We start from the raw sequence: 26,562 nt of genomic DNA, 5'->3' as shown, positions 1-26,562 counted from the left end.
ATGTTAGTAGTTCAACTTTGATAAGTTCCTTATGATTTCTTTTCCCTGTTTACCTTCTCATGCTTCTCTTGCTTCTTGTATCTGAATGTTAAATTTTCTATTCAACTCTGGTTTTTTCAGCAAGAATGCTTGAAAGTCCTCTATTCCACTGAATGACCATATTTTCCCCTGAAACATGATACTCAGTTTTTCTGGGTAGGTGACTCTTGGTTTTAATCCCAGCTCCTTTGACCTCTGGAATATCATATTCCAAGCCCTTCGATCCCTCAGTGTAGAAGCTGCCAGATCCTGGGTTATCCTGATTGTGTTTCCACAATATTGAAATTGTTTCTTCATGGCTACTTGTAATATTCTCTCCTTAATCTGGGAATTCTGGAACCTGGCTATAATATTCCTAGGAGTTTTCTTTTTGGGATCTTTTTCAGGAGAAGATCGGTGGATTCCTTCAACCTCTATTTTGCCCTCTGGTTCTAAAAACATCAGGGTAATTTTCTTTGAGAACTTCCTGGAGGATGATTTCTAGGTTCTTACTTTGATCATGGCTTTCAGGTAGTCCAATAATTTTTAAATTCTCTCCTGGATCTGTTTTCCAGGTCAGTGGTTTTTCCCATGAGATATTTCACATTGCCTTCTATTCTTTCATTTGTTTGGATCTGTTTAACAGCATCTTGATTTCTCATAAAGTCATTAGCTTCCATTTGCTCCAATCTAATTCTGAAGCAATGGTTCTCCTCAGTGAGCTTTTGAGATTGTTTTTCCATTTGGCAAATTCAGCTTTTTAAGGCATTTTTCTCCTCATTGCCCTTTTGAGCCTCTTTTGCCATTTGAGTTAGTCTGTTTTTTAAGGTGTTATTTTCCTCAGTCAGGCTGTTGACTCTCATTTCATAATTTTCTTCCATCCTTCTCATTTCTTTTCCCAATTTTTCCTCCACTTCTCTTATCTGCTTCTTAAGGTCCTCTGTGCCCTGTAACCAGCTTGTATTTTTCTTTGAAGTTTTTGGTGCAGGAGTTCTGACTTCACTGTCTTCCTCCTGTTCCATGCTTTGCTCCTTTTTGTCCCCAAAATAGGAGTCTAATGTTGGAATCTCCTGTCTGTTTTGTTTCCTTTGCCTGATCATGTCGCCCCTCAGTCACTTGACCCCTGGGCTTTTTGCCACAGTAGGACTCTGCCACCAGACAGGGGAGCTTTTGTCCCAAATGCTGGGGTTTTCTCAGCTGCTGTTGGTATTAGATGGGTGCCCTCTCTGAGGTCTCCACACATTCTGGCAAGCTGGACACACACCCCAGGACCTCTACCCTAGACTGCAGTCCAGATCCAAGCAGGTTAAAGTAAGAGTGATTACCCCTTAGAGTGGTTGCTTAGTCCCCCTACAGTCTGTAGGCCAGGAGCTCTGAAGCAGCCATGTGATGGCAGCTGCACAGCCCCTGCACCTCAGTCTTTTCTTGCCACAGGGGCAAAGGCTGACTTCACTCCCGAGTTCTCAGGTCCCAAAGTCCACACTGCACTGACCTCTCACTTTGTCCTTAGCATCTATGGGTTGATAATTCTGGAAACTACCACAGCTGCTGGTGATCTGAAGTCCCTCCAGCCAGTGGCTGGTGGTGGCTGCCCTGGGGCTAAAACCTTGGGCTCACTTGAGGCTGGGCTGGGCTTCCAGAGCACTGTGCTGTCCACCTCATGCTGGCCCACTGGGCTGTCCTTAGTGTATGGTTAGCTTTTCTGTGTCGTTTTGTGGGTTCTCCAGCTCCAAAGTTTGTCCAGAGTCATTTTTTACATGAATTGGAGGAGGTGGAAGCCATAGCCTCACGGAAGTCCTGTTTCTGCTCTGCCATCTTGACTCCGCCCTCCTCTCAGCATTCTTTCATTGGGTAATAGTTTGCAGTTCTTCCTTTGAGAACCATTTGTTTATATATCCTTTGACCATTTCTTTAGTGGGGAATCACTTTTTGTCCTTAAATATTTCTGTTTCTTGTCTATATCTATTTTGTATGTCAAAACTTTATCTGAGAAATATGATGCAAATATATTTCTCATTTGACTATATCTTTTATAATAGATATTTAATTTTGTTTGTACAAAATGCTTTTAACTTCTTAGAATCAAAATTATTTTATCTTTTACAATTGCCTCTCTCATTTGTTAAGAATTCATCTCCTACCCATAGCTATGAAAGATAAAAGATGTTTCTTTTCTAATTTTTTGTGGTATGATTTTAATATTCATATTATCTATTTTGAACTTATTATGCAATATATGTAAAAATGTTGATCTAAGCCTAATTGCTGCCAGATGGCTTTTCAGTTTTCTTAGTAGTTCTTATCATCTAGGGAATTTTTTTCTAAATAATTTGTTTTCAGGTTTATCAAACATTTAGTTATTGAGTTTCATTATTTCCCCTTCTTCTTTGTCTAGCCTCCTCCATGAATCTACTTTTCTATTTTTTTAGCTAATACCAAGTACTTTTGATGATTGCTACTTTATAACATAGGTTGAGGTTTGGAAGTTCAGTTTCTTCTCCATTTCTGCCTTTAAAATATATTTTTTTAATAATTTAATTTTTTTGCTCCTCCAAATGAATTTTATTATTTTATCCAGTTCTTTAAAGTAACCTGTTGCTCTTTTGAATTGTGGAGCATGAACATTTTAAATTAGCTTCAGTAGCATTGTCATTTTCATTATATGAACATGGCTCATTCATAAACACTGACTATTCCTCCAAATATTTAAGTTTTCTTTCTTTAATGATTTGTTTTGCAATTCCTCAACATCCTTTGAAGACATTAAGTTTCTGAAGGGACACTTGTTTCTTGATAGAATACTAATAATACTAATACTTTTGCTAATGTATTATATCACCATACAGCTCATTTCAGTTGCTCCACTAAATTTGCCTTTTTAGGTTTCTTTTTGTTGCTGTCAACATTAGTCTTTTTGTCCCCATCCAGTCCCATTCAACTTGCTGAGTTAAGTTATTCTTGGTTGTAAGCCTGTTGTTGTTGTTCAGTTGGATCCAGCTCTTCCTGACCTGAACCCCACTCTCCATGAGATTTTCTCCTCAAAGATACTGGAGTAGTCTGCCATTTCCTTCTCCAGGGGATTAAGACAAAAAGAGGTTAAAGTGACTTGTTTCAGGTTACTTGGTTAGTAAATGTCTAAGCTTGGATTTGAACTTAGACTGCCTCCTGTAAGCCTTTTGAATTTTAGAGTGTTATATTGCAGTGTTTCTTCTCATCAGATATTATGTGATCCTTACTGTTCCTTGGTACTTGAATATCTTTTTAGCCGCATGCAGTATTATTTTTTTTAAATGTGGAAGCTTGGGATTTTAGCTTTCACAATCTCGAAACTTTTCCCTTTTGGAGTTTTTGAGAAGTGATTGGTGGAGTCTTTCTTAACTTCATTGTGCCCTGTTTTTTTCAAATCTGTTGATCTGGACAGTTTTCATTTATTTCTATAAATACAGTATTCAGGCTTTTCTTTTTTTAATCATGGGTTTCAGGAAATTTGCTTCTTTAATTGTCCCTCTGGCCTGTTTTCCACATCAGTTCTTTGTGATATCAGTAACTTCCATATCCTTGCCTCCCCCAGTCTTTTGATCTTGTTCTAATATTTCTTACTGTTTTATGGAGTAAATGATTTCTGTTTAACGTCTTCTGGTTTTTAGAGATTCTGTTATTTGGGTAAGGTTTGTCACTTTCTCATGAGATTTTTATCCTCCTGAGCTTTTGTTTCTTTTTTTTTTGTTCTTTTTCTTTAACCTCTTACTTTGTTTCTTCTGGTTATTCATGTGAAAATGTGTTTTTTCTTTTGAGTTCAAAAGACCCACTTTTTGGGGGAGGAAGGATAAGGAGATCTCTAGATCTACAATGAATTTTCTTGAATTGGAACTTTGTGCCTTCTGGGTATGGTGGTTGACCCTGCTTGGGTTAATCTCCTTGGGTTACCTAGGGTTTCCATGCTAACCTCCTTATCCATCAGATCTTTTAGTTTCAGAGTGCTGGATCTTCAATGCCCACTTTGGAGTTCCTTGAACTTGTTATGTCTGTGTCTGAGCACTGTAGTGCTTGAACTGGTTGTTCTTGCTCATAGTTATTGTAAGGTCAAAGTTTAGTTTCCCTTTACCCTGGGACTTTGTCCTGGAATCCTTCTGCTCTTGCTCCCATTTAATATAGAGTCCTAAAGGCTAAAGATGTCTTTGACCAATTTGTGGTGATGCTGAGAGGCTTCCGTCTTGTCTACATTGGCAATGACTTTTTTAGAGGTTCCTTTTCCTTTTATCTGTGTTTTGATTTTTTTTAAGTTCTGGGGTTGGTTACTCTTTGGTCTAGTGTTATTTTAGATTTTTACTGGATTAGGTATGTAGGAACTAGGCCCCCTGTTCAGGCAGCCATCTTAGGTGAGAGTCCTATCATCATTTATTATAGTAGAATAATATTTCATTATATTGTGTACCACAGTTTGCTTTGCCATTCCTCAGTCCATGGGCATCTACCTTATTTGCAGTTCTTTGCTACCATAGAAAATGTCTCCATAAATATTTTGGAGTGTGTGTGTGTTTGTGTATATGTATGTGTATGTGTGTTTATGTATATGTATATATGTGTATGTATATTTTTTTCATTTACTCTTTTTGGGTATATGTATTAGTGTACCCACCTACCAGTGGTGACTATTATAAGTCTTTTGCCATCTTTGCTAACCTTTGAGGTAGACATGGTAAAATTTCTAGGAAATCACAGTATTTTAAATTTGGAAGGGATTATGGAAGCCACCTAGTCTTAACCTGCACATTCCCAGGAATCCTTACTTAAAACAACCCCAGTAAGTGATCATATAGTCTTTATTTGAGGACTTAATATATAGAGGAACTTATACCTCCTGAGGCAACTCATTCCACTTTTGGTTAGTTTTTAAGTGGTTAGTGAACTTTTTCTTTAATTTCCTTAAATTCCCTGTCTAACTTTTGTGTATGACTGCTGGGTTTTTTGCTTTATAGACCTTTGTGACTAAGAACAAGTTTAATCTTTCTATATCATACTTATACCTTAAAATATTTGGATAGAAGTCAGTAGGCATTTATTAAGCACACACTATATGCCAGGCATTGTGCTAAGGACTGGAGAAACAAAGAAAGGCAAAAGCAGTTCTTACCCTCAAGGAACTCAATGTGTAAGTAAGCAAGATTTTTACAGTATAAATTAGAGATAATCTCAAAGGACAGACACATTCACATTAAAGAAAACCAGGAAAGGCTTCTTGCAGAATGTGGGATTTTAGCTGACATTTGAAGAAAGCCAGGGAATCCAAGAGGCAGAGATGAAGAGAGATAGTACTCTAGATATGGGGGACAACCAGTAAAAAATGCAGTAAAAATGAACTAGGAGACAGTGTCTGGATTGCAGTGTATGTGGAGGGGGAGGGAGTATATGTGTAAGAACATTGTGAAAGAATATATACAATAGGTCAGGTTGTGAAGGGCTTTAAAAGCTAAATAGAGGATTTTCTTTTTGATACTAGAGGCAATAGGGAGTCACTGGAGTTGATTGATATTTTGGCAGGAATGATGTGGTCACAGTTGTGTTTTAGGAAGATCACTTTGATAGCTAGGTTGGTGAGATTTGGGGCAGGGAGACCAGCAGATTATTTCAGCAGTTTTGGCATGAGGTGAGGTGATCTAAAGTGAGGGTCTGTACCAGAATATTAACTATCACAAAGGAGGAGGTGGAGGGGAGGTAAAGGACTTGTGAATAGATAGGATATATGGGTTTAGTATGAGTGAGAAGTCAGAGATGACCCCTAATTTCAAATTTGAGTGAAGAGTTTTGTTTATGGTTACTTTGGCTGTAATGTTCAAAAAGGAGAAGCTTCTGGGGGAAAGATAATGAGTTCTGTTTTGAACTTGAGTTTGGAATTTCTCCTGAACTTTCAGTTTGAAATGTCTGATAGGCATTTGATGATAGGGGACTGAAGATCTGGAAAGAGGTTAGGGCTGGATAAGTGATCTGAGAATCATCTGCATAGAGATGGTAATATAATCCTTGAGCATTTATGAGTTCGGGAGTAGAGAAAAAGCCCCAGGACAAAGCCTTGGGGGATACTCCTAGTGATTAGTGTGCACCTACATAAAGATCCAGCTAGAGTCTTACAGATTGGAGAAGTAGAAAAGAGAAGCAGTTTGATAACTTTGGAGGAAAGAGAGAAGTCAAGGAGGATAGGGATTAAGAAAGGCCCTTAGACATCATTAGTAACTTTGGCAAGAGCCCTTTCAATCATCTGATGAGGTCAGAAATCGGACTTCAAAGAGTTAAGAAGAGAATGATAAGAAAGGAAGTGGAGACACTGATTTTAGATAGTATTCTCAAGGTAAGCCACAAGTTTCCTAATTTTTCAAGATCTTTTTTGGTTCCTTATTCTGTTGTTCCCACATTCTAGCTAAACTTCCCAGTTTCATGCAATTTGAAAATTTCATAAGGATTGAAGAGATGTTGAAAAGCTCAGGGCCAAGTATATTTCCTAGGAATGTGACCTAGGGGGTAGTATACTTCCTCTAAATTGACATTATCCAATTAGTATATAATCTTTGGGTCTAATGATTCAACCAATCCCAAATCCTCTCAGAATCTCCATTTAAGGAGTAGACCTAGGGCTCATCATTTGCCACCTAGCTGCTATTCTGGCTGTTAAAATTTTTTCCCCCTAGAAATTCATCTTCCTGCAAGATCACATCAACTCTGAAACTCAACACCTTACCCAGTAACTCATGACTCTGGGGTCCCTCTCTCCCTCTGACTGGAGAGGGTAGAGGATAGACACTGGAAGAGCCTCTCACCAATAGCTAGCTATTTTTATGTAGTCTTGTAACCTTGTCAAACCAAATATGCTCATTATAAAGGAGGTCTGACAAGACCTATTTTCAATAAAGCCATATTATATTTTTGTAATTATTGCTTTTCTAGATTTGGTGTTCAGTTGTTTCAGTCATGTCTGACTTTTTGTGATTGCATTTAGAGTTTTCTTGGCAAAGGTGGAGAGGTTTGCCATTTCCTTCTCCAGCTCCTTTTACAGATAAAACTAAGGCAAACAGGTTAAGTGATTTGCCCAGGGTTACATTCCTATTAAGTGCCTGATAACAGATTTGAACTCAGGCAGATGAATCTTCTTGACTCCAGGCCTGGCACTCTTATCCACTGTGCCACCTAGCTGCCCTTGTAGTTTTTTAGATAGAAGTTCACAAACCATCCTTTGCTGGTTTGTGGCCCAGGAATTGAAGTCAACCTCACTGAAGTTTGCAGACTGCACTCTTTATTTGGAAAATCAAGACATTTGCCTTTCTCCAGTCCTCTGGCATCTCCCATTCTCCATGGTCTTTCAGAGATAACTGATGATGACATCCATCAATGGGGAATTGTTTAATTCACTCTTCAGACTTCTCTGCCTATATACTCTGGTTGAGTCAGTGTCCTAGGTATGGCAGTATAGATGTCAGATATCCTATTAAGATGCATTGTCTTATAAATTTAGCTTCAAATTTTTAGATAAGTTCTTTTTTTTTTCCAAAAGGAAGTGTTGATAGACATAACAGAATAAGCTGTCATCTCTTTGTGAATGAGCACCAAATGTATGCCTCTCCATAAAACTCCAGTCCCATATTTCCATCTCTCTGGCTAGATATTGCTGCCTAGAGGGCCTGCTAACACCTTCCAGTTTAACATGTTGAAAACTGAATTATCTTCTTTAGAAACCTGAACCTTCTCCTCACTTCTTTTTTCCTCTCGATTTTCATATAATATTATATATACAATCACTTGTGAAGTCCCATTGCTTTTACATGGGCAGTACCTTTAGCTTTCATCACTTCTTCCTCTTCATTTCTACCACAAATACTCATGTTCAGACATTAATTTGTTCTTACCTATTGTATTGCCATACCCTGTTAAATGATACCCTCCAATCTTTTCCAGCCGTCCTTTACACTTCTGTTTGAATAATCTTCCTAAACACACTTCTCAGATGATGTTAATCCTGTACTCAAAAGCCCATAATGTCTCCTTTTTGCCTACTGAATAAAATGTAAATTCTTGATTCTTTCGTTTAAGGCCCTCCACAGTTAGGCGTCAGTCTGTCTTTGCAGCCTTCTTGTATTATACCTGTCTGTATATTTTGTATTCTAACCAAATACTCTAACCTTTCTAAAGTGCTCTCTGTCTGGCAGTCATGTCCTGTCCTCTGCAGTTTTTTTTATTAAATGCTTTATTAATTTCTAGTTTACATCATTCATTTCTGCAAGATTTTGAGTTACAAATTTTCTCCCAGTTTTTCCCCTACCCAACACACCAAAATAGTGATCCCACTGGATATCCCCTCCTCCAATCTGCTCTCTCCCGTATCTTCTCCCCTACCCCCTCCAATTTTCCAGTAGGGCACAGTGGATCTCTATGCCCCAGTGCCTGTATATCTTATTTCCTAGTTGCATGTAAAATATTATTGATAATAGTATATATATGTATATATAAATATATTTTAAACATTTGATTTTAAAACTTTGAATTCCAGATTCATTCCCTTCCTCCCTTATCATCCACCTTTACTGGGAAGATAAGCAAATTCAATATAGGTTGTATATGTGTAGCTATGCAAAACATTTCCATAGTAGCTATATTGTAAAAGACTGACTATATTTCCCTCCCTCCTATCCTACCTCCCACTTGTTCTATTCTCTACTTTGATCCTGGACCTTTTCAAAAGTGAGTGCTTCCAACTTCCCTCTCCCTCAGCCTGCCCTCCCTTCCATCATCCCCTTCCCCCCTATTCTCCTGTAGGGTGACATACCTTGTTTAGTGTGTATGTCATTCCCTTCCTAAGTCAAATTCAATGAGAAAGGTTGACCTATTCCCTTTTGCCTTCCTATTCTTCCCCTCCATTTTAAGCATTTTCCCTTACCTCTTCTATATGGGATAGTTTACCCCAATCTGTCTCTCCCCATCTCCTGTCATTATATTCCTTTCTCACCTCTTAATTTCACCTTTTAAGTATCATCCCTTCCCATTAAACTGGTCCTGTGCCCTCTATGTATGTATACTTGTATGCATATATATACACATTCACGTATGTATTCATACGCTCATATACCCTCCTATATAGACATACACACACATATATATTTATATGTATATATATACACACATTTCTATTCCCTTCAATTATTCTAATACTGAAAAAAGTTTCATAAGTTACAATTATCTTTTTTCCATATAGGAAATGTTTCCATGTTTCTAAATCTCTTGCTTCTTGTATTTGAATATCAAATTTTGTATTCAATTATGGTTTTTTCATCAAGAATGCTTGAAAGTCCTCTGTTCTACTGAATGACCATATTTTCCCCTGAAACATGATATTCAGTTTTGCTGTGTAGGTGATTCTTGGTTTTAATCCCAGCTCCTTTGACCTCCAGAATATCATATTCCAAGCCCTTTGATCCCTCAGTGCAGAAGCTTCCAGATCCTGTGTTATCCTGATTGTGTTTTCACAATATTAAAATTGTTTCTTCCTGGCTGCTTGTAATATTTTCTCCTTGATCTGGGAATTCCAGAACCTAGCTATAATATTCCTAGGAGTTTTCTTTTTGGGATCTTTTTCAGGAGGTGATCAGTGGATTCTTTCAACCTCTATTTTGCTCACTGGTTCTAAAACATCAGGGCAGTTTTCCTTGAGAATTTCTTGGAGGATAATTTCTAGGTTATTTTTTTGATCATGGCTTTCAGGTAGTCCAATAATTTTAAAATGATCTCTCCTGGATCTATTTTCCAGGTCAGTGGTTTTCCCAATGAGATATTTCACATTGCCTTCTATTTTTTCATTTGTTTGAATCTGTTTAGTAGTATCTTGATTTCTCATAAAGTCACTAGCTTCCATTTGCTTCAATCTAACTCTGAAGTAATAATTAGCTTCAGTGAGCTTTTGAGATTCTTTTTCAATCTGGCAGATTTGGCTTTTTGAGGCATTCTTCTCATTGGCTTTTTGAGCCTCTTTTGCCATTTGAGTTAGTCTGTTTTTTAAGGTGTTATTTTCTTCAGTCAGGTTGTTGACTCTCATTTCATAATTTTCTTGCATCATTCTCATTTCTCTTCCCAATTTTTCCTCCACTTCTCTTATTTGGTTTTCAAAATCCTTCTTAATCTCCTCTATGGCCTGTAACCAGCTCATATTTTTCTTGGAAGCTTTTGGTGCAGGAGTTCTCACTTCACTGTCTGTAATGCAATGCCAAGCAAAGGCAACTTCCCAAGGTTCAAAATACCAGCACAGGTGCTCTCCATTTTATTCAGTGAAAAATTAAGAACAGAGAAGATCAAAATATGACATCATTCAAAATACAGCATTTACTAAGTGTGATTCAATAATCTCCAAGCACTACCTGATTTAATCAAGTACTAGTACTACCCCCCCCCCCAGGACATTACATTCATTTAATCAATTAGAAAGTCCCTGTTCTAAATACTACTCCACCCCTAGCCTGTACCTTCATTTAGTCCTATCACAAAGCCCCTCTTCTCAAATGGAGATTAGTTTCCAATCATAAGTAAAGTACATTCATTTGTTCAATCATAGAACACAAAAAGGTCAAAAGTTCCCCACCCTTGGATCACAATGGAATCTACCCCAGAGTTACAACAAGTCGAAGCACAGCACTTAATACCCAAATGGAGGTCTTTTATTTATCTTGACATGAGGCAAGTTCTCAGCAATCTTCATTCCTGGGGAGACAAAGCTTAGCAAGGCCACAAGATACATTGCCAGTCTCTTCATTAATTCATTCTCTGTCTGCAGAATAGTCCTAGGATCCCTGAAAACATTAGCAAAACCCTCTTCCAGGATTTCTGTAAACATACAACAAGAAAATCCTTCTTCAGGGCTTCTGAACCAACAGCAAGGTTCCAAAACTTCTGCAACAACTGCACTGTCCTTCACCAGTGGACAAATCTGGCAAAACAACATCAAAACAGACAAAGTACCAGCATAACAGCCATGTCTCCTCAGTCCTTGACAGCTCTGGGTGGCAGCTCTCAAAAGTCCTGGGCAATTCAAAGTGGCCCTCAGCAATCCTCTCAGTCTCTCTCTGCCTCCAGAGGTGCTGCTTCCAAAAAGTTCTTCTGCCTCTCTCTTGTCTTGTGTCTCTCTAAATTTCCGTCACCAGCTCCTCCCAGTTCAGCCCTATCTTTTCACGTCAACAAGTCCATCCCACCAGTGGGATTAACAAGCTCTGGGTTTTAACACAATCAAACCAAAAACCAAGCTAATACAGGGGAATCTTTAAATTACATTACTATTACATTGTCTTCCTCCTGTTCCATGCTTTGATGTTTTTTTGTCCCCAAATTATGAGTCTAATGTTGGATTCCTCTGTTTGCTTTGCTTCCCTCATTTACTCATGTTGCCACTCAATCACTTGACCCCTGGACTTTTTGCCACAGTAGGACTCTGCCACCAGACAGGGGAGCTTCTTCCCAAACCCTGGGGTTTTCTCAGCTACCAAAGGTATTAGTTGGGTGCCCTCTCTGAAGCCTCCACACACTGTGGCAAGCTAGTCACACACCCCAGAACCTCTACCCTAGACAGCAATCCAGATCCAAGCAGGTTAAAGCAAGAGCGATTACTTCTCAGACTGGTAACTTGGTTCCCCTACAATCTGCAGGCCAGGAGCTAAAGCTGCCACATGGCAGTGGCTGCACGGCCACCAGTGCCTTAGTGGCTTCTCCCTCCAGAGGATTAAGGCTGATCCCACTCCCAACTACTGGATCTCAAAGTCCATACTGAACTGACCTCTCGCTTTGTCCTTAGCACCTATGGGTTGATAATTCTGGAAACTGCCACAGCTGCTGGTGATCTGAAGTCCCTCCAGCCAGCGGCTGGTTGGGCCTGCCCTGTGCTAAAACCTCCGGCTCCCATGGGGTTGGGTTCGGCTCCCGGAGTGCTGCACTGGCTCCTCCTTGCCGGCCTGCCGAACTGTCCTCAGTGGGAGGTTAACTTCTCTGTGTCATTTTGTGGGTTCTGTAGCTCCAATGTTTGTTCAGAGTCACCTCTTACATGAATTGGAGATGGTGGGAGTTGGAGGCTAGGGGAAGCCCTGTTTCTACTCCTCTATCTTGACTCTGCCCCCTCCTCTGCAGTTTTCATGCTTTTATTATATTGTATGGGCTCCTGAAATGAACCTAGAATATCCTACTTTTCATCTTTACCAGATGAAACCAAGATCATTTGCTTGATCTTTAAAAAACAAAACACCTTACCCCAAACAAAAACAAAGAAACAATCCTTTCTAAAGCTTCATTCTCTTCCTATTCTAATCGGTACTTTACCTAGTTGCTGAATTAATTTATGTCACTCTACTTTTCAGAACCTTTTAGGGTACTATGATGGTAATGGGAATTTGAAGATCTTACCTGCCCCCTAATAAGCTGAATGTAATCGCTGGGAGACTGTGGTAGGAGGAGTTTGCTGAAGGGTGGAGCAGAGCCTACAGGAACTTGGGAGTCAGAGCAGTTAGAGACTGAGGGAGGAGGGGATGCACCCAAGCAGACAGTTAGGCTTGTGAGTAAATGTTTGTGGAAAGGCTAAAGGATGGTGTGGCTCTCTGTGGTCTTACGGCTTATTAACTTCTTTGCTACTATGATGAATTTGGCTTTCTGGGGTCTAAATAAACATTTTGCTTCTGTCTTATATATGGAGAGTCTGTTATATTTTGTGATTGAGCACTATGCTGGCATATTTACAGTCTCTGTTGGTGCTGTGAATATTGTGGTTGGTGCTATATTTGGTTGTGAGGATGGTATCGCAAAGTGTCAGATCTCTATTTGGAGGCAGAAGGGATTTAGGAGAAGAAATGGCTATCCCAGGATGGGAGGATTTACCTTATTCCTGGTGCAGGGCTCCGTGAAAACTGGGAACCGAGGTTACAGAAGGGAGAACCTAGAGATTTAGAAACATTTTCCCAAAGAATACCAATAAAACCAGAGAGGGAAGTGGAAGGAGTATGTAGAAGAGGCTGGGTTTTATTAACAGGTTACCTTATTATATGTAAGAGCAGATACAAGCTGTTAAAAGAGAAAATTCAAATGGTGAAAAAATTAGCTGTTTTGAATGAAAAGTTGACTGTTACAGAGTTTGGGCTCTCCTTTAGAAGAGCAAGCTGGAGGGTCTCAGGTGATAGAAGGTTGCTGTTGTGGGTTTGGCTCAGAAAAAGAAGAAAAATATGAGCAAGAGAACTGCGTTCCTCCCTAATGCAGACTGAGCCTAGTTGCCAGATGACCACTGTCAGGAGAGTGTGTGGGTGGATGATACAATATTCCATGAGGAACTTTTACAAGGGCAGAAGCTTGCCCCATACTAAGAAGAAAGCAGGAGAATCAAGGAGACCAAAGAAAGTTCAGGAAGTTAATTGAGGATTTTACTCAGCAGGTTACTGATATATTAAGCAAATTTACTCAGAGGATGGGAGAATTGTTAGTGTCTTGGATGGTGAGACTCAGTGATGAAGGGGCCAGAGGAGTATGGGTAGATAGCGTGGATTGCTTGAAATTTATAGGTATCTGTCAGAATCAAGCTTTTAGAGATTATTTAATGGTAGGAGGTAACAGTACGACCAATCTGTTAGCTTTAGCTGCTGAAGGATGCAATAAAATGTATCCCACTGATTCTCTGTGGCCTAGTGGAGAGAGATCCTGGCACTCACTTAGAGACTGTATGAGAAAGTTAAAGGAGCAGGTAATGAAAACTTATCAGAGTCGGAGATGCAAATGCATATCAAGATATCCCCTTAGCAATTTCTCATAGAAATATCATTGTGTGTGTGTGTGTGGGGGGGGGCAGCTAGGTGGCTGCAGTGAATACAGCACTGGCCCTGGAGTCAGGAGGACCTGAGTTCAAATACGTAACACTAGCCGTGTGACCTTGGGGAAGTCACTTAACCAACTGCCCTGCCTTTCCCCCTCCAAAAAGCAAAAAAAAAAAAAATTATAATTAAGATGGCTTATTCTGCTTATAATCATCTAATTCTGACTGTACTACTTGGTGAAATAGGGAATCCTCTTTCAGAGTTCCTGGATAAGATTTCACAGCTAAGTGACTTGGGAGAATGGAGAAAAGATATATTTACTTGAGAGAGAAGTACAGATAGCCAGTGGATTCAAAGTCAGAATAGACTGACAAGAAAAGAATTGTTTACTGCTCTGATAAGAGCGGGGATACATTTTGGAAGAATTGATGCTGTTCCAACTAATGAACTATATAAAATGTACTGAGAAAAGCGACTTAATATTATATGGAATAGAGAAGTAAGAACTGCCCCTGTGTACAGATCCTCTTGAATGCTCATATCCAAGTTTGTCATCCTCAGGGAGAATAGGAAATTGACCAAGTCCCAGGTCAGATTAAAGAAATACACAGACAGGATTACAGACTACATATTAATTTGACTATATTGGAAAAATAGATCAAATACTGTAACCAGGGCATTAATCCTTACATGGGAATCCGGACAAATTCAAATGTGGAACTCCTTGTCTCATCACAGGACTGGGAGAGGCTGAAATATCAACCAGACAAATCAAACTAATGATGAAAATTGGACAATTACCTAAGAAAGAATATACCATGGTCATTGTACCCATTCCTGAATACATCATTGGAATAGGTATATTGAAAGGTATATGACCCTGAATTTACCTGAAGGAAGATACCAATTTGTAGTAAAGAAGATAGGAATTAATACAGTTTTAGTGGGAAAAATAAAAATGGACCCAATCACTTTACCTGACCTTTCTGAAGTAATTATTTTAAAGAAGTATTGTGTACCATGTGGACAAGATGAAATTACCAATACTATGAAGGAATATGTTGAGGCAGGAGTGTTAATTCCTACAACCTCTCAATGGAATAATCCTGTCTGTCCAGTATGAAAATCAGATGGTACATGGAGAATGATAGTGGATTATAGACAGATGAATAAGGTGACTCCTCTCTTGTATGCTGCTGTTCCAGTTACTGTCACCTTAATAGAAATGATCCAGAAATATGATGGGACTTGGTATACAGTTACTGATTTTTTGCCAATGCTTTCTTTTCTCTCCTGATAGATACTAAACAGTGGGACCAGTTTGCTTTCATTTCACAGGGGCAGACAATATACTTTTACCCACTTGCTACAAGGATATCTACACAGTCCCACCATTTGTCATAGGATTGTAGCTGAACATTTGGATGAATTAGAGCTACCTGGTGGACAGCTTACCCATTGCATAGATGATATTATGATGCAGGAGGAAACATGTTAAAGAAATGGAGATGAGTTTGACACTTTTAATTGAGCATATGAAAAGCAAAGCATGGGAAATTAACCCTGCAAAAATTCAAGCACCAGTTCAAAATGTAAAATTTTGGGGTATACAGTATAATAAGGGACTGCAAGAGATTATTCTGCAAGCCCAACAAAAGATTCAGGATTTTCTTATTACTACCAATAAGAAAGAGGCTCAGACGCTTTGTAGGATTATTTGAATATTAGAGATATCACATTTTGCATCTGGGACAGATTTTTGAAACACTTATGTAAAGTTACTAGGAAGAAATATGAATTTGATTGGGGACTTGAGCAGGGTTAAGCTGTTGGAGAAGCTAAGGCTGCTATACAATTGCCCCTAAATGTATGGCCCATGGAAAATGGCCTGGTGGAATCACAAGTGACCGTACAGGATGATTATGTAAACTGGAGTTTAAGGCAGAAACAACAAAGCTAAAATGTGCCATTATGATTTGAGTTCAGGAAACTTTCTTCATCTGGAGTTCCCTTTTGAAAAAGTACCCCTTTTGAAAAGCAGTTGTTATCACTTAATCCCAATTGTCCTCCAAAAAGCAAAAAAAAAAAAAAAGATACTGAAAAGCAGTTGTTAGCTGCATATTGGGCTTTGGTAGAGACTGAACAATTGATTGTGGGCCATGAAGTGATATGAAGGCCTGGAATCCCAGTTATGACCTAGGTAATGAGTACCCCAGCTTCTCACAGAATTATATATGCACAAGAGGTTAGCATAATTAAATGGGAATGGTATATTCAAAATAGATCTAAAACAGGCAAAGATACTGAGGGAAGTGATACATGCCCTGAACCAGAGCAACAGTTGTTGCAGTCCTTGGTAAAATGGAATGATGGATATGATAGATTAACTGAAGAACAGAAGAAGCATGCATGGTTTACTGATGGGGAAGCAAAATATTTCGACCATAAAAGACACTGGAAAGCAGTAATCTATAACCCATATACTAGGTGGATTTTGGAAAGTACTAGGGCAGGTGGAAGTAGTCAGTATGCTGAATTTATGGCAGTACATCAAGTCATTAAAACAGAACAAAGAGAACAGTGCCATATATTTAGTGATTCATGGGTGGTAGCTAATGGGTTAGCTATGTGGATGCCCATGTGGAAAAATCAAAATTGGGAAATTCATGGCAAACAAGTCTGGGGCAAAGAATTATGGGAAGATACATGGGACATGTCTTTGGTTACTAACTTGTCAGTTTTTCATGTAGATGCTTATGTGGCCCTCACCACAGGTACTTATGCTACTCCATGTCTAGAATGAATTCCTTCTCATAACTGCCATTTATTTGTGATGCAATTTTTCCCTGCAATTCCCTCTTTTGGCTTCTCCTATGTGGAGCCTTCTCTGACCCTCCCAGGTAAATAAAAGTGATCTTTCTTTCCTCATATATATCATGGAACTTTGGGTTTTCTTTTAAATTTTTCTTTTTTTTCCTTTGTCTCCTAGTTATTTCTGTGTGTATGTCTCTGTGTCCTATTAGATTGTAAACTTGGAGAGGAGGGCTCATGTCAAATATCATTGTATCACATATTAATATGTGTAGTGCCTACACCCATTAGGTGCTTAATAAATGTTGGATGAAGAATAAATTAATATATAACCATTTTGTTTATGAGTGAGATGATATTGAGAATTTGGGGAATGAAATACAAGAATCAACCAAAGTATAATGATTGCATTTTATGTCACAAAGGAATATGCTATAGTTCATGTCAATTTTTGCATGGCTATATAATATAAGACATAGGTCTGGGCAAAAACAAATACCAAAATAGGTACATATATATATATATATATATATATATATATATAAATACATTTCAAAGCAACATCTTTTCACACTGAAACCAATTACACTTCCTCCTTAACCAGTCATACTTGATCTTCTGGAGAGGCTGTGATGTTGAACAATTCATCAACTTATGACCAATCTGGCGATGAACCTTTCTGGACTTAGGCTGATCATTGGACGATAGGCATACATTGTATCATTAGTCTATACTTGGGAGGTTTTCCAGTTGGATGGGAAGATCTTTTAGAATTTATGCTTATGCTCTACTGGTATGGCCTTTGACAATACAGTGTCACCTCTACGACAGTGCATTATTGAAATAGGACTTTAGTACATCTCACATTAATGGGTATTTTTTCTTTTAAATAATTATTAGTTACTAAGTTGTGACTTCATTTTTTCAGGTGGACTGTCTGAGTGCTAGCAACCATCAGAGGCTTTGTGTGCTTTTTAGTAGTTCCTCTGCCCAATCCAGCAATGCTCCCAGTGCATGTGTTAGTCCCTGGTAAGACATTTTGTTTCTGTGCTATTGTATGCATTCTTTAATTTTGAGTGAGTGAATAGCATTTATTAAATTATTATTTTATGCTAGTTACAATGAATATGCTGTTTTTCCAAATTGGTTGTCAGTCTTAGATTAGACATTGTTTTTAGTTGTAAGAATTAATTTATGCCATATTGAAGAAATTGGAACTGGCTTTGTAAGTAAAAAAACATTTTTTGTTTTAGTGAAGTTAAATATTTAAGAAGTATAAAAACAAACATACACTGGCAAAGAACTCTGGGTATCCTAACCCAGTCTTGGCAGTTTGGGAAGTATGAGAAGAATAACATTTTCTCATGTTGTGTGGTATAGATTTGAGAGTTGTTTGAAAAATTTTCAGTTCTGATGAAAAAAGTAGTACAGGCATACCTAATGTTACAAATAGATTAGGTTTCAATAATCTTTTTGTGTGAGTAGGTAGTTTAGCATTCAAAATACCATTTCTTATAGAATTAATATTATTAATGAAGATGGTCTCTATGATGGTCCTCAAAATTCTGTAGCTAAACTGTTGTCTTAATAGTTCACCTTGTAGTTACTAGCCTAAGGAGATAAGACCAGGATCGTGAAAAGATCTAAAACCATGCTGTATAAGGAGCAGTTGAAGAAACTTGGGGTATTTATCCTGCAGAAAAGAAGCCTTTAAGAAGAACTTAATCAATGTTTTCAAGCATATGGAGAGTAGTCATAAAGGAATTATTTTTATTTTGCTTGGCTCAACAACAGCAACAATAATAAGGATAATAATGCCATTTAACTTTATAAGTTCAGTAAAGCTTGCAAAGCACTTTACAAATATTATCTCATTGATCCTCTCAGCAACCCTGGGAAGCAGGTGGTATTACTGTTTCCCCCTTACAGATAAAAAAACAGAGACAGGGTAAATGGCTTGCCCAGGGTCACCCAAGCAGTGTGTCTGAGGCTGGATTTGAACTCAGGTCTTTCTGATTCCAGGTTCTAGCACTATTCATTATACCACCTAGCTGTCTTTTTAGAACAATGGGTAGAAAACCTTAGGCAGCAAGGATTGGATGTTGTAGGGAGGCTAAATATGAGAATGGGAAATAATCCCTTCCCAGTAATTAGAGCTTAGGATCAGAGGATCATATATTTAAAACTGTAAGGGTCTTCAGAAACTTTTTTGTCCAATTTTCATTTGGTAATTGAGGAAACTACAGCTCCGTGAAATTAAATGACTTGTTCATAGTTGACTGAGCCACTACAACACACAGTCTGTAAGTATCAGAGAAAATTAGGCCTTAATCCTAGGTTTTCTGATTCTTTCCAGTCTACCAGGATCTTGTAAAAGGAAATCTGAGGTTCCTTGTAATATTGATAATCTAAGATTCTTGCCCTGTAGAACTTTGTTATCACTTATGATATTGTTTCCTATGAGAAAATGCATTCTAGGTTTCATCTGGGGATTCCAAGGGCATATCTTCCTCCCCAGGATTTGGGACTTTGGCAAGGAATACTAGGTCTCCTAACCCACACTCTTGAACTGTCTGGGTTCCTGCACCAGCTTTAGTATGATTATGAAAAGCTGTTTGCAGTAAGGGAACCAGTTAGATAATCTTTGATTCAGTTCAGTACATGGTTATTATGTGCCTACTATGTGCTAAGTACTCTGCTAAGTAGTGATGATACAAAAAGAGGCAAAAGACAGCTACTGCACTCAAGGAGCTTACAATCCAATGGGGGAAATATCATATAGACAAATATATATCCAAAGCAAGCTATGTATAAGATAAAGAGAAATTTAAATATGAAAAGCTCCTAAATTAAAAAGGGTTAGGGAAGGCTTCCTGTAGAAGGTGTGATTTTAGTTGGGACTTAAAGGAAGCTGGGGAAGTCAGGACAAAGGAGGGAGAGTATTCTAGGTATGGGGAAAAGGCAAAGAAAATGCTCAGAGCCAAGAGATCATAGATTATTAATTTAGAAATGGAAGGAATCTCAGAAATTATTTAGTGGAACCCTCTCATCTTACAGATGAGGAAACTGAGGCCCAGAGAAATCAAATCCATTAGGCTGTGAGCTCCTTGAGGACAGGAACTGTCTTTTGCCATTTTTTTGTAATTCATTGCTTAGCTCAGGGCCTGGCACATAGTAGTAATACATGGTTACTGACTACTGACTGTTAAAGAGACTTGTGTAGGGTCACACTGATTGAAAGAAGAGCCAGGATTCTAAATCCTGGGCTTTCCATTCCAAATCCAAAGCAGTAATCAAGAATTCCATTACATGTGAGAATACTTAATCTCCTTATGATTCAACCTTTTACATTCACAGCTGGCAAAAAAATATCTTAAGTCAACTCAATCAGTTTTACTCTACTGCTGATAACTGATATTATGTTTTATTTCTTTTTATTAGATAACTTTAGAAGAAACTTTTGGTTGTGGCACCAGAAGTGGAGTCAGATGCCACAGATTTATCTAGTTTGAGCTGGTTTTTCCAGATGAGGAATTAAGCCTTTTATGGAATTTCTTCTGTTAATGCTGTATTGTAAACACAGGGTATCCCAAAAGTCTTCCTGCAGTTTTCGGCTTTACTAACTTATTAACTTAAAACTGCACTGAAACATTTGGGATACCCTTTACTCTCAATGAGAATACTTAGAAATTCACAAATACTTGTGAAATTTCTGGGCAGCACTAGTTCCTCTAATTTGCTTTTGACGTAATAGGTATTTCTAACATTTCCTCCTTTAGGATTGTGACCATGGAGTTTTATGGGAAGAATGACCTCACTTTAGGAATATTTTTAGAGAGGTATTGTTTCAGGTAAGAGATATTTTTCCCATTATATCTACTCTTTTCTTCATATTCTGAAGTACATTGGGGAAGAAAAATAGATTTGTGATTTAGGAAATAGAGTTCTGAATGTCATCCTTGTCAGGACTTTTCTGTCTTGATTTTGTGCATATTAAATCACAGTATACAGAAGTTATCTTGTTCTACAAAGTAGTTCTTTCATTGATTCTGTGTCTGTTATCTGTTTACCATACCATTTCCAAGATTTATCTGGAAATTGCTTGTTTTATTAATGAGTAAAATGGTGGGATAACAGATTCTGAAGGTAGGAAGCTAAGCTAGATGATCTCTTCAGATCTTTCCCAAATCTGTTTCTTTGACAATAATAGCAGCAAGCTTTGTTACAGCTTTAAACATCTCTACAAGGCAGGTAGTGTGAATATCCTCACTTTTCTAGGTGAGGATATAAAGAAGATATTGTTACAGAACTAGTGATGGATAGAAGTGGGAATAAAACCCATGTCTTCCAACTCCAGTGTTTTTTTTTTTTTAATTAATTTCCTAAGTAGTCCAAACCTGTGGACAAGGAAGGAATGGGGGAAGAGTTTGGATGAGGCAGAGTTACTGTAAGGTGTTTACAAGTCTATAATGTATCTCAAGGATTGTCTTTTTGATCTTTAGCTTCAACAAAGTATTTATTGTAACTCAATAGAAAGCATACCTTATAGGTTACATGAAGCATACCTTATAGGTTTACATGTCTCCTGTGTATTACTATTTTTCATATGTATAGATACTTGTTATGATTTAAAAAATACAGATTTGTTTTGAAGCATTACTGAATTTTAGTAACTTTTTGTCATCATACTTTTTTTCTATCAGTGGATACCAGTAGTAAAATAACTGTTATAAGAGTCCTTCATGCAGTGCTTTTGCTAAGAGGAGATCCTCTCTCAAACTTGAAAAATTTGGGAATGTATTATTACATGATATCACCTCTTTGACTGAAGGTGTGGAAAACCACTTCTCTGATTCCAGAATATCTTGAATGAATGAATTTAAAAGACATTGGTTACTTTGTCCTGGATTGACTGTGTTTTTCTAAGATATATAAAGTCTTGGTGATAATCTATAGGGGAATTTATTTTTTCCTTAGTTTTCTATACTTACTTTTAGAAACCTGAATGAGTTACTTTCCTAAATTCCTTCATTGTTCCATTTAAATGTCATATTTAGTGCATTAAATTTGTTTAGTGTTTTGGTTTATAGTAAAACCACCTGTAGTTGTTAAGCTTTCTTGACTAATATTTGTTTTATGCATTCTGGCTAGGTTTTCGATTTTATCTATGAAAAGAATTTTTTTCCCTTCTTTGCATAGGCCTTCTTACCATTGTCCCAGCATGTTTTGTGATACTCCTATGGTACATCATATTCGTCGATTTGTGCATGGGCAAGGTTGTGTCCAGATCATACTGAAAGAATTGGATTCTCCAGTGCCTGGATATCAACACACAATTCTTACCTATTCCTGGTGTAGAATCTGCAAACAGGTAATGTAGTATATTAATGTTTCTTAAAATTCATTTACTTGTTTGTTTTGTCTCATTTTTTGTTATTGTTTTTAAGCCCATAGTACGTAATACTTAGGCATAATCATTTATGTCTTGTTAATTTTGTTTTATTTTCTACTCATCTTTACTCGTGTTATATATTTGTTTATATGTATATATACATACATATATATATGCATATTTTGAATATTGTACTTTTAGAATTGATCAGCTAACTGAATATTTCAGTAGCCCTAAACAATAATTAGTTAAAATAATACTTGTTTAGTGCCTTGTATGGTAGAATTAAATTAACACCAAATATTTCTGAGGTATATCTTAGGGGCAAGGCTATGTGCTAATAGTTCTTAGAGATGCAGAGACAAAATTTAACCATCCTTGTCCTCTAGCAGTTTATTGTAAGCATCTAGCACACACAGAGGAAAGTATAATATAAGAGGGAATGAAAGGATCAAAGGGAGAAATCAGAGTACTCTGGTGATTGTAGTGCTGGGGGATTTAGATAAAGAGTTCTGACATAGATCACCAGACTTGTATTGCTACTGATCAGGAGAGGAGGACATTGTGTGGCTTCCCTGCTCACTGTGGGAAGCACATGGTGGTGGGCTATGTAATAATTATTCCATTTAAAGACCCTGAGCTGCTGGGGCTCAGCCTTATTTGTCATTTGAAACAAAAGAGCCCGCATGATACCAGTGGGATAATGCTCTGTTATCTATAGGACTAGTAAAGTGAGAATATTTTATTTGCCAAAGTACCTAATGTGGAGGGAGTAATGCAGATCAAGGAAGCAGGAAAAGTAACCTAACAGTGCCATGCTAGCCAGAGGCTGAAATGGGGGAGGGGGGCCATACTGGTCAACCAGGTTTCATCAGTAGAGAGGAGAAGACCAGTAAATTGGAGAATCAAAGAAGGTTTTCAAAGAAGGGTGGCACCCAAACTGAATCTTTGTGTGTGTGTTTAATCAAATGCTTTATTAACTTCTAGTTTACATTATTCATTTCTGCAAGATTTTTGAGTTACAAATTTTCTCCCCATTTTTCTCCTAGCCACCACCTCAAAATAGCAATCCCACTTGATATCTCCTCCTTCAATCTGCTCTCTCTCATATCTTCTCCCATACCCCTTCCAGCTTTCTAGTAGGGTATGATGGATCTCTATGCTCCAATGCCTGTATATATTATTTCCCAGTTATATGTAAAATAATATCGATAATAGTATATATTTATATTTTTAAACATTTGATTTTAAAACTTTGAATTCCAGATTCATTCCCTTTCTCCCTTGTCACCCACCCTTACTGGGAAGTTAAGCAATTCAATATAGGTTGTACATGTGTAGCTATGCAAGACATTTCCATAGTAGATATATTGTAGAAGACTGACTATATTTTCCTCCCTCCTATCCCACCTCCCACTTATTCTGTTCTCTACTTTGATCCTATCCCTTTTCAAAAGTGGGTGCTTCCAACTTCCTTCCCCCCCAGCCTGCCCTCCCTTTCATCATCCCCCTTCTCATTCTCTTCCCCTCTACTCTCCTGTAGGGTGAGTTACCCTGTTTAGCGTGTATGTCATTCCCTCCCTAAGCCCAATTCAATGAGAGTAAGGTTGACCCATTCACTTTTGTCTTCCTGTTCTTCCCCTCCATTGTAAGCATTTTCCCTTACTTCTTCTGTATAAGATAGTTTGCCCCATTCTATTTCTCCCCATCTCCTCTCGTTATATTCCTCTCTCACCTCTTAATTTCACTTTTTAAGTATCATCCCTTCCCATTAAACTGGTCCTGTGCCCTCTATCTATGTATACCTGTACACATATATACACACATTCACATATGTATTCATATGCCCATATACCCTCCTATATAGACTTATATACATACATTTCTATTCCCTTCAATTATTCTCACACTGAGAAAAGTTTCATAAATTACAATTATTGTTTTTCCATGTAACAATGTAAATAGTTCAACTTCGATAAATTCCTTATGATTTCTTTTCCCTGTTTACCTTCTCATGCTTCTCTTGCTTCTTGTATCTGAATGTCAGATTTTCTATTCAACTCTGGTTTTTTCATCAAGAATGCTTGAAAGTCTTCTGTTGCACTGAATGACCATATTTTCCCCTGAAACATGATAGTCAGTTTTGCTGTGTAGGTGATTCTTGATTTTAATCCCAGCTCCTTTGACCTCTGGAATATCATATTCCAAGTCCTTCGAACCCTCAGTGTAGAAGCTGCCAGATCCTGGGTTATCCTGATTGTGTTTCCACAATATTGAAACTGTTTCTTCATGGCTGCTTGTAATATTTTCTCCTTGATCTGGGAATTCCTGAACCTGGCTATAATATTCCTAGGAGTTTTCTTCTGGGGATCTTTTTTGGGAGGTGGATTCTTTTAACCTCTGTTTTGCCCTCTGGTTCTAAAACATCAGGGCAGTTTTCCTTGAGAGTTTCTTGAAGGATGATTTATAGGTTCTTTTTTTGATCATGGTTTTCAGGTAGTCTAATTATTTTTAAATTGTCTCTCCTGGATCTATTTTCCAGGTCAGTGGTTTTCCCAATGAGATATTTCACATTGCCTTCTATTTTTTCATTTGTTTGGATCTGTTTAATAGTATCTTGATTTCTCATAAAGTCACTAGCTTCCATTTGCTCCTATCTAATTCTGAAGGTATGATTTCCTTCAGTGAGCTTTTGAGATTCTTTTTTTTTTTAAGCAATCGGGGTTAAGTAACTTGCTCAAGGTTACACGGCCAGTTATTTCTGGGTGTGGTGCTGAGTATCTGAGCCCGAATTTGATCCAGGTCATCCCGACACTGGAGCTGGTGGTCTTACTCGCTGAGCCACCTGGCTGCCCCTAAGCAATTGGGGTTAAGTAACTTGCTCAAGGTTACACGGCCAGGTGTTTCTGGGTGGGTGCTAAGTGTCTGAGCCTGGATTCGATCTCCAGGTCTTCTCAACACTGGAGCCAGTGCTCTTACTCGCTGTGCTACCTGGCTGCCCCCTGAGCTTTTGAGATTCTTTTTACATCTAGCAAATGTGGCTTTTTAAGGCATTCTTCTCCTCATTGGCTTTTTGAGCCTCTTTTGCCATTTGAGTTAGTCTATTTTTTAAGTTGTCATTTTCTTCAATCAAGTTGTTGACTCTCATTTCATAATTTTCTTGCATCAATCTCTTTTCTCGCCCCAATTTTTCCTCCACTTCTCTTATTTGGTTTTCAAAATCCTTCTTAATTGCCTCTATGGCCTGTAACCAGCTCATATTTTTTTTTGGAAGCTTTTGGTGCAGGAGTTCTGGCTTCACTGTTTTCCTCCTGTTCCATGCTTTGATCCTTTTTGTCCCCAAAATAGGAGAGTAAAGTTGGAGTTCTCTGCTTGGTTTGCTTCCTTTGCCTGCTCATGTTGCCACTCAATTACTTGACTTTTGGGCTTTTTGCCACAGTAGGACTCTGCCACCAGACAGGGGAGCTTCGTACCAAATGCTGGGGTTTTCTCAACTACCAAAGGTATTAGTTGGGTGCCCTCTCTGAAGCCTCTACATACTCTGGCAAGCTGATCACACACCCCAGGACCTCCACTCTAGACCGCAATCCAGATTCAAGCAGGTTTAAGCAAGAGTGATTACCCCTCAGACTGGTTGCTTTGTCCCCCTACAATCTGCAGGCCAGGAGCTGAAGCTGCCACGAGGCAGCGTTTGCACTGGGCGCCTCAGCGGCTTCTCGCCTTGGGGGCAAAGGCCGACTGCACTCCTAATTACTGTATCCCAAAGTCCACACTGCACTGACCTCTCACTTTGTCCTTAGCATCTATGGCTTGATCATTCCAGAAACTGCCACAGCTGCTGATGATCTGAAGTCCCTCCATCCGGTGGCTGGTCAGGCCCTCCCTGGGGCTAAAACATCTGGCTCCTGTGTGGCTGGAATTGGCTCCCTGAACTCTGTGCTGGCCCTCCGGGCTTTTCTCAATGGGAGGTTGGCTTCTCTGTGTCATTTTGTGGGTTCTGTAGCTCCAAAGTTTGTTCAGAGTCACCTTTTACATGAATTGGAAGATATGGGAGCTAGAGCCTTGTGGAAGTCCTGTTTCTACTCTGCCATCTTGACTCTGCCCCCACCCCAACTGAATCTTGAAGGATAAGGATAAGACAAAGGTGAATATTGGGAATACATTCTAGGCAAAGCAGGAAAGCAAAAGATGGAATATAGAGTTTGGGGAACAACTAGTAGTTCACTTTGGCTAAAACAGAGAGTTCATGGCAGAAGGTAATACAAAGTAAGGTTTTGGTGGACCTTAACTCCTAGGCTAAGGGATTTGTATTTTATCCAGATATATTTTTTCCTTTGTCTTTTTGGAGGGGGGAAGGCAGGGCAAATGGGGTTAAGTGACTTGCCCAAGGTTACACAGCTATAAGTGTTTCAAGTGTCTGAGGCTGCATTTGAACTCAGGTCTTCCTGACTCCAGGGCCCTTGCTCTATTCACTGCACTACCTAGCTGGCCCTATCCATGTGTATTAAAGAACCACTGAAGATTTGAGTA

At 38.5% G+C, this 26,562-nt stretch overlaps 1 protein-coding gene across 1 annotated transcript in view; it reads left to right on the top strand.

Annotated features, from left to right (window-relative positions):
• The window catches only part of LOC138151686 (1-phosphatidylinositol 3-phosphate 5-kinase), a 64,667-nt gene that overhangs the window by 7,388 nt on the left and 30,717 nt on the right, over positions 1-26,562 (top strand). The window contains exons 2-4 of the mRNA XM_069075257.1: positions 17,569-17,669; positions 20,420-20,491; positions 21,840-22,011. Of these exons, the coding sequence (XP_068931358.1) occupies positions 20,430-20,491; positions 21,840-22,011 (234 nt within the window). The 5' untranslated portion in view covers positions 17,569-17,669; positions 20,420-20,429. The remainder of the gene's footprint in view (positions 1-17,568; positions 17,670-20,419; positions 20,492-21,839; positions 22,012-26,562) is intronic.

The sequence above is a fragment of the Petaurus breviceps genome, unplaced genomic scaffold, assembly GCF_028583685.1.
Source record: "Petaurus breviceps papuanus isolate PSGF00001 unplaced genomic scaffold, PetGlider_PUasm1.0 90903, whole genome shotgun sequence".
Classification (NCBI taxonomy): Eukaryota; Metazoa; Chordata; class Mammalia; order Diprotodontia; family Petauridae; genus Petaurus; species Petaurus breviceps.
This window is presented reverse-complemented; position numbering and strand designations above follow the sequence as displayed.